Raw genomic sequence first — 8,883 nt, forward strand, 5'->3', positions numbered from 1 at the left:
GACGCGCAGAGGAAGGAGGGGACAAGCTGGAGGTCGCCGTCGGGCGACTCGTCGGTGCAGTTTGCTTCGGCCAACTGGCGTGAACCGGCGGTCTGGCGTCGAGCGTTTGTCCACGGGGGAGATCGTGGTTCAGTCGTTCGTGGCTCTTTTCTGGCAGTTTTTTACCGCCGAACCGTGGATATCTGTCTGGTGTTCAGTGACTTATCCTTCACTTGTGGTCACGTTTCCACGGGGGCAGAGTGGCATGAGTTGAATTGCCAGTCGTTTTAGAATTTCTTGGTACATACTGTAGTTCATGCAAGGTGTTGAGAAACCGCTATCACACGTTGCCGTATTGGATGTAAAAGTTTTACAGCCTCAACCAAACACAGTTGGAATGTTTCTTGCCAGTTGTTTCAGATGCACTCAGAAGATGCCAATATCTTCACGAACTCATGCCAAAAATTTCAATTTATGAAACGAGAACAACGACACCCGGTGGCACTACAGAAGCCAAGTGTTCAGTGTCTTGCGACCAATTCTCCTCACGGAGCAGAAGGGCTCTTTCCTTTACAGACTAGTTTGATCACAAAATTTGAAGGTTGCAGTTTTCCAGCTCCGCCACCCGAATCACCTGAGGTGTTTCTGTAGCCTTTTCTCTGCTGCAAGGGCTGTTCTGTTCTGCGGCTCCAAAGCTAAAGCATGCCTGAAATCTGTACACGGAAGGCAAGACCAATGAGATTGAGAAAAATGAATATCACTATTACAGAAACATAAGCTATGCTATTGCTGCCAACTAGTTTTACCAGAACATCTATAATAAGATCATTCTATTCCTGACTATTTCCTCGAAAAGAAAGTGAAATCAGTCAACTCAATGTTAAGCCTAGATGGCTACAATTGCCAGTTACGCTGGCTTCAACTCTTTACCAGCTTTGCTGGGTGCTGAGCTATTAGCGACCAGCAAGAGTATCATGAAAGACCCCACTGTTTCAATCAGATATATTAGTAAGAAATAATTGCATGCTAGAAAATTTCCACACCTTGCAGAGCTTCTTGGTAATTCAAAACACTTTCTTTTGCGGTACCTCGTCGTAGGTATGCTTTAACATTCTGAGGCAACAGCAGCATAGAGAAGAAATGTGAATCTCTGATGTCACCATAAATAACAGCACAAGATGGTAGTGATATTTTGTAACCATGGAGAAGTGACTAACAAAAAGCCACTTACCTTTTTATCCAACAGCAAGGCTTGGTCGCAATCCGCTTCAGCTTGCTTGAAACTGCATAAGATTCAAAATGCATGAGCTTGATAGTGCTGATTTCAGGCAATTGTGTTCAAAGGGAATGGTATTGAAAGCATACCGGCCAAGTTCCAGATAAGCAGCTGCTCTATTGCAATAGTATGTCGCATTTGTGTCATTCAATTTGATTGCCCCGGAATAGAATTCAATGGCTTTGCTCCATTGTTTTCTTTTGAAGGAATTATTTCCCTGTCAAGCAAACATAAAACCAAATTGTGGATTGCCCAAACCATGAACATGATTGAATACATGAAAGCTAGAATTTTTTATTCTTTTATTATTGTTATTTTCCAGTGCTTGGTAGTCAATGCACAATCTTCTTATATATTTATACTACTCAGGGTTTGGACTCACACTCGATACAGGACCAAAAAATTATCCGTGCTCACTGAGTACCAAAATCAGTGTGTAGGACCAGATAGGAAACAGGCAAAACTAACACAATCTTAGAGCATCTCTAGCAGATCCCGCAAACCGGGCCGTCTGCTATAATAACCGCCGGTTTGCGGGATCCATCCCGTATCCCCGGCCCGAACAGATCCTCCAAATCCGGCCATCCCGATTTTTTTTTTTGGGATCTAGAATCCGCAAGCCCAATTCCTCCATGTCTGCGGGATTTCACCCGTTTTTGCAGGCTCCCCTTTCCGTTGGCGGGAGGGAAGTTTCATCACCAACCGCCACGCCTCGCCTGCTCCCAACGGTGACCAGCCCAGCCAAGCGCTGCCACCGCCCGCCGCCGCCTATGGCCGTGGAGGTTTGCCGCAGGGTCCCTACGCCCCCCCCCCCCCCTATCCCTTCCCTCGAGCACACACAGATGCGGTCACCGGCGAGCCCATCCCCTCCCTCGCCGCCGCCAGCTCACCGTTGCTCCTCCCTCGGGCGACCGCTCGTCACCATGGACAGCCGTAGCCTTCCGCATCAAATCCCGAGGTTGCCCCGTCGGAAACGAGCACATCCCTCGGCAACACAACCCTTAGCAACAAAATGTCAACATATCGTTAAAAAAAATGACCTTTTTAAACAGCTATGATGCATCAAAATTGCCGTCGGTTACTGATGAGTGCGAACCTGGATGCCCAATTATGTGTTCTTGGATGGGAAAATACATATCCAAGGTAAAATGATGAATGAATTCGTCTGATGCATGCACTGCTACAAATGAACGAGATATACCTTTTCTTTCAACAGCTCTGATGTATCAACATCACGATCAATTACTGGCGGAAGTGCCAACTTGGATGCCAAAACTATTTGTTCTTGGATGGCTGAATGCATATCCAAGATAGCACGAAGAAGGAACTTGTCTGATCCATGAGCTGCTACAAATGAAATAGATATAGGATGATCATTGTGATTTCCCAAGGGAACAGTGGCCTGCAAAAGTGAAGTGGCTCATGAATTGGTTGTAAATTTCGTAGGAAAAGAAAAGAACTACCTGAAAGCAGCTAAATAAACTACCTGGCAACAGCCTGAAAGTGCAGCAATGCTGACAAATGCGTACATTTTATCTTCAAATTCGGATGACAATCTCTGTTTAGAGTTCCTTTTCAAAGGGTGTCCAGCCATGGTTGGCAGAACTAAAATTCCAGTATCCTAAATGGCAACACATGAAAGAGTAAGCAGAAAAACTCCATGAACCCTTAATTCAAGCCAATGGTAAACTTTTAAATTTAGCATGAACGCTTATGGTGACACAATGTGTGATAATCGCACCTCGCGCTATAAATTAAATAAATTGTCATTTAAAGAAACAGCTAAAACCAAATTAAATCACATAAAATTCCAGTGTTTCCCTTTTTTCCAATCTGACATAGGCATGATTGTAATGGAATGCATAGAAAGATCCACTATCAGCTCCTTAACATAATCCAGTCCATGTAAGAATAGGTTGTTGTGAACCAAGAGTCACTAGGTAGCAGGGTGCGCCAGCGCCAACCTGACCACCAGGGTTCGACTACTGTGGGTCAAAAATTATTTCCCAGAGTGACTAGTGTCTGGGTCGTTCTTCTTTAAACAACGCCACCAGGAACTAGTAGTGCCTGGTTGGTCTAGCAAACACAGATTGTTGTTGTCCAAGTGCCAAACAAATAACTCTGATGGTCACTAATTACTGCAGTATGATCTACAAGTTATACGGTAGCTGCTTATAACGGACCTCATAAAATCGGTATAGCTGAGTACATGTAGTTGCAACTGTGAGGAATAGTCGATAGCCAAAACAGTAGTCAAACCATCGCAAGCTGCAACTAAGGAGTCAAGTGGCAGAATACCTTTAGAAGATTCTTCAGTGCAGCTCGCCATTCAGTTCGTACAATGTACAAGGATTTGATGTTATCGTCTGTGAAGTTTACAGCTTGTAGTACACGAGTAGATACTTCAAGGCCAAGCTTGGGTTTTACAGTGTTAACCCAATCCTCGTGGTTTGCTTTGAATTCATATCTGAGTAGTTGATTGACATATAAATTTCGAGGTGATCAGTTCATGTTCAACTACATGTTCAGATGCAACTGGCAAATAAAGAATAATCTGTACTACATCAACCCCTTGAATACTGTCCATGTATCCATCAAAAGTCCAAGGTACTCCCTCCGTTCCGAAATATAAGTCTTTTTAGAGATTCTAATGTGGACTACATACGGAGCAAAATGAGTGAATCTACACTCTAAAATACATCTATATTCATCTTATGTAGTCTATATTCAAATCTCTAAAAAGACTTATATTTAGGAACGGAGGTGGTAATCTAACTGATTGCTGGAAAATAGTGCACTAGTAACTAGTGATAGCTGGTGCAAATGGAGCAGACAGACCACTCAGCGCCAAGAACAGGTTTGCTCTTAATCCCATGGAATCAATTATCACAGGGCTAAGGCCCACACCAGTAAATCTAAATCAGCAAGCCGGCGGCCATGACTTCAGAAACTACTGTAACTGGTGGACACTATTCTTACTAGGATCTCACAGCTAACTAGAATGTGTAAGGTACAATTTAACTACCTGAGTACCTGAATTAATGCCTGCCCCAACTTAACACCGATGGCTGGACTAATTTAATACAAGATGAACCAGTAAACTAGCACTTCTATCATAAAGACCCAAGCAATTTGGCATGTCAAAGAATTCAAACCTAGGACTTCTTTACTCGTTAATTCAGGCCATAGAGAGGATACTATATGCAGTGATTCAACAAACTTCGATTAGGCTACAGAAATATACCAATGCTGGCATTACTGTACAAATTATGATAACAAATGTTTAAGCTTTCAAGGTCGTGACTCAGTATACTTGTTTGTATATTTTTCCAGGAAAAAAAACAATTTAGGTTTCATCATTTGATTTCACCAGGTGCCAAGAATTATTGAAACAAACCTCTGTAATAACAGCATAACCGTGCAGAGAGCTTTCAAGGCTGACTTTCCTTCTTGCAACTTTGTAGAAGGTTCGCAGAACTCCTTCAAGCTAGGTACATTTGAACTGATATACTGGCCAATATTAATGTGCTTAGGTGGCTGAACTGCAAGATAGATGTGGAGTTGAATGTCTCACACTTGTTTGCACAAAATATATAAACCTAAGAGAATCACCGATGCATTTAAGAAATATAGACATCAGTATGGCTTACATCCATAAGGTAATGTACGGACAGCATTTTCTATGACATCCACTGTTTTCTGGTTGGGAATCTTTAGCAACTCAAAGCAATCATCAGCAAAAACCAACTGCCTTTTCCCCTTAAGTCCACATGCAGCAGCTGGTAACAGAGCATCTCCAACACGACTAAGTATATGAGGATCTCGTGCAAGCCATCCTAACAAGGATCAGAAAATCAGTGAAATAAGAAACAATCTACATGAATATCCAACTGAGAAAAACAAAGCATGCTGCCATTCGACTTCAATAAAAGGTCTCTTAGCTCTGAGTGGAGACTGGTCTTCTAATCTATAGTCATCCTATGATATTTTGTAAAGATGGGCCATTAATCATAAGGCCTTCAGATGTTCTTTGTTTGGTGGGTACTATGTCATATATAGGCAACTTTTGATATAGATCACATAGATATGCTTGTCACAGTGTAATAAACATGAAAACATAAACAATTGATAAGTGTAAGAAAATACCAATGGTGTCTAGACTATGTGAATTCGGTAAGGTCCCAAGAGTAGACACAACCCCATGAGAAGGCCGGAAACAAAGAACACCGCAGAAAGATGCTGGAATTCTCAAATCACCAGTTGTATCAGTACCTAAGAGATTCAGGGCTTACAGCATCAGTTTGCATGTGGAATATGAACGAATATCTCTAAGAGACAGCCATAATAATCAAGCACAGTTTGCATCAAGAACTTATACATGGAGAAAAGGACAAAATGTATAGTGAATTGGTGATTGAACACGTACTAAGATAAACATGCATGATAAAAGTATCACAAGGCATGAAAAGAATAGCCATAAGATTTTGTAGGAAATATTTATATAGTAGTTGGACCTTTGGTCAAAGTTAAATTTTGGAAAACATGTGTGCCTTGGAAAAAAAAGGGAGGGAGTATCATAGATATAAGAGTGCAAGGACACTCTGGTAAAAACAAATGCAGGGAGATGGCCAATTATTCAGGAACTCATCCTGTAACCCAACCAGTAACCAGATATTATAATTAATGTCATTTTCCCCCAAGCCAATCATCATGTGACCTTATAGGGTAGGACACAAGGATCTTACAGTAAACACAACCATGCTAACTACACAAGGTTAGTGACTGGGGCTATAATTCTGATCATGCTATATTTATATGACTTGATAATATGACAGATGCATAAAATTGTTAGTCATATACTCATATACAAACGAGATGCAATTTCCAGTGGAAGTAGATTCACAATCAAAAAAAGAAAGAAAGGAAGAAACCTAGATAACCACAATTGAGTACAATAAGAATAGACGCCAAGTTACAACACATGTAGATTGCAGAAGTTGTAGATGTGTAAAAGTCTTTTTAGAAAAATACCAAGAGCAAACTCGACAAGCTGCAGAGAAACTGCAACAGCGGAGCCACTGCATGACCCTCCAGGGACAACTGATGGAGATGCTGGGTTAATTGGTGTTCCACAGTGTAAATTTTCTCCAGTAACACTGTAAAAACATGTTAATTGATGCAGTGTTAGAATTCATCATCTATCTAATGCAGAACACCGATAGATAGATATCTAGTGAGTCTTAGTTGAAGCCCAAGGCCTGTTAATGATTAATATGAAAAAAGAATCTTGTTAAAGATTTATGTACGTGCGCGGTCATCTGAATTGAATGGCTAGAAAAAACTACTCCTTCCGTTCACAAATATAAGATGTTCTAATTTTTTTTCTGAATCGGATGTACATAGACATGTTCTACTGTGTTTGTTCACTCATTTCAGTCCATATGTAGTCCATATTGAAATATCTAAAACATCTTATATTCGTGAACAGAGGAACTAGTTATTTAGCATATTGGAGTTCCAAGGGATATTAAAGGTGAATGCAAAACTTAGCATAAAACAAAACATGATTTACAATGACTCAAACAGTGATTTGAGAGTTATATTTACAAGACCCCCAACAGTAAAGTAACTTTGCTATCTTTGCTACGATCAGTTGGCCACCAACCAAATGGACACAGGAGTTGACTGTCTCAACAGAATCTATCTTGCATCGGCTGAAGTTAAAATTGTCACCACGAACACCCTTGATATGCACCATTTTACTGCAATCATAGGCCTGCTGCAACACTTCAATCAATAGCTAAAGAATACCCCACCCAATTTGAGCAAGTTATGTGCTTCCTCCTCAAGACACATTTACTGCACATCAAGTTTCCAAATAGACTTAAACAAACACACCTCAAGTGAAAAATAAAGGATTGCCTTTGCTATTATAAGTTAAAGATGTGTGCTTAGTTTTTATTTAAAAACCAAATAATCTGGTTTCAGCACCTCAACATTGTCCACAAAAGTCACCCTGAGACAACAGATCTTCTAAAACAGCTACATTTCTATCAATGTATGTGCAAAATCCTATACAAATTCAAAGATCTGTAAGAATCAGGCCACCCGAATGCTAAAGTTGTAGTACTAAGCAATCAATTCAATTAGAGCAAATAGCAATTACGAACCCAAAGCCGAGTTCATCCATGACTGTCCTCCCGACGCATGTAGCCCCCTGCTTCAGCAGAGCCTTGACGGCCGCCGCCGTGTGGCTCGCTGCCTTGTGGGTCCTCTTCCAGTCCGGGTTTCCAAAGCCAGCTACATAGCCCTCGATCTCGAAGCTAAAAAACACGAACCAGAGAATAGGGGATCAATATCACGGCAGAAAACCCGCGATCCCGCAGAACATCGAAGCAGAGCTGGGGGCTCACTTGTCGCTGACCGCGAAGGTGAGGTCCGGGAGCTGCTGGCGCGCCGCGGGGGGAGGGGGCTGCGGCGGCGGGGCGAGCTCGAGGCGGTCGCAGAAGGCCCCGGAGTAGGGGGGCGGACTGGACTTGCCGCGCAGCCACCTCCGGCGGCGGCGCGCGACCTCCGCGAGGACGATGACACCGGCGACGGCGACGCCCGCGACGATCCAGGCGCGGGGGTTGGAGGACCCCGTGGCGCCCGATCGCGCCGAGGAGTCCATGGACGGGGCGGAGGCGGAGGGGGGCTAGGGTTTAGGGGGGGTTTAGGCCTGCGGAGTGCGGAGTACTGCTCGAGAATCAGCCCGGAGTGGGGAAGAAGAAAGAAAAGCTTTTTGCGCTCTCTTTTTCCGGGCGGCGGCGAGCCTGTGTGGGGCCCTGTGTCAGTGGCACGGAGAGGAAGAGTCTTCTGCTTGTTTTACAAGTTGATGATATGGGCCAGGCCGACACGGGCCTTGTTTTCAAGAAAAAGAAGAGGGACCTCTGTGAAAAAAGAGAGCGGACGAGAAAGAACAGGGATCATATGGCCCATAAGCCCAATATAACCCAAAAAACAAAGTTTTATTTTTCATAAATCCCTAGTCTTATCCTTGTAGCTTTATTTTTTAGAGTAGATGTAGAAACTTTGAAGCTGATAGCTTAGCAAAGTTTTGTTTACATCTAGATCTTGGTAGACATGTGTGGCTTGATTTACCACCCGATCTTGTATCAATTCCTCTGACCACTGTCGTCGAATAAAATGGAATGAGGTTTTCTAGAAAAAAGTGTAGGTCTGTTTAGAGAAAAAATGTGTAACACTTTTAAAATTTTAAAAAAATCTGGATTTTACAAATTCGTGAACACTTTTTAAATTCTGGAAACATTTTTAAACTTCATTTACATTTTTAAAAATACGGGAACATTTTTCAAAATTCATGAAGATTTTTTTAAATCCTGGGACAGTCTACAAATTGGTAAAAAAGTGCAAACATTTTTCTATTTGCACCCTTTTTGTAAATCATGAATATTTTTTTGAGTTTGTGAACATTTTCAAATCACAAAAAAATGAATTTGTGAATTTTTTTAATGCGTGGACATTTTTTAGTCGATTTCTCCCTTTATAAGTTTTTTTTAAAAACCACACTCTAAACCGGTCGAGCCAGACTCCGGTACCCGAATTAATATAACCGGGCAAATGGACCG

General features: G+C 42.1%; 1 protein-coding gene across 1 annotated transcript; it reads right to left on the reverse strand.

The window, feature by feature from the left end:
* Positions 1-423: 423 nt before the first annotated feature.
* On the reverse strand, positions 424-8,023 carry LOC123145592 (outer envelope protein 64, mitochondrial). The gene is made up of 13 exons (XM_044565056.1): positions 7,669-8,023; positions 7,426-7,578; positions 6,287-6,411; positions 5,402-5,527; positions 4,906-5,091; positions 4,653-4,797; positions 3,554-3,722; positions 2,742-2,876; positions 2,457-2,657; positions 1,345-1,472; positions 1,211-1,262; positions 1,023-1,092; positions 424-692 (listed from the first exon to the last, which is right to left on the reverse strand). Exons 1-13 carry the CDS (start codon positions 7,923-7,925, stop codon positions 610-612), a joined length of 1,830 nt encoding a protein of 609 aa, XP_044420991.1. The 5' UTR covers positions 7,926-8,023; the 3' UTR covers positions 424-609.
* Positions 8,024-8,883: the final 860 nt, after the last annotated feature.

Source organism: Triticum aestivum, chromosome 6D (assembly GCF_018294505.1).
Source record: "Triticum aestivum cultivar Chinese Spring chromosome 6D, IWGSC CS RefSeq v2.1, whole genome shotgun sequence".
Taxonomy (NCBI): domain Eukaryota; kingdom Viridiplantae; phylum Streptophyta; class Magnoliopsida; order Poales; family Poaceae; genus Triticum; species Triticum aestivum.

What these genes read in the sequence shown, in the direction of transcription:
- LOC123145592 (XM_044565056.1), bottom strand. Translation starts at nt 7,925, where the DNA reads ATGGACTCCTCGGCGCGATCGGGCGCCACGGGGTCCTCCAACCCCCGC. An exon ending in CCGTACATTACCTTATGGAT is followed by an intron (nt 4,798 to 4,905) that starts GTAAGCCATACT and finishes TCTATCTTGCAG; the next exon opens with TTCAGCCACCTAAGCACATT. An exon ending in CAGAGCTGTTGAAAGAAAAG is followed by an intron (nt 1,473 to 2,456) that starts GTATATCTCGTT and finishes TTTGCTTGACAG; the next exon opens with GGAAATAATTCCTTCAAAAG.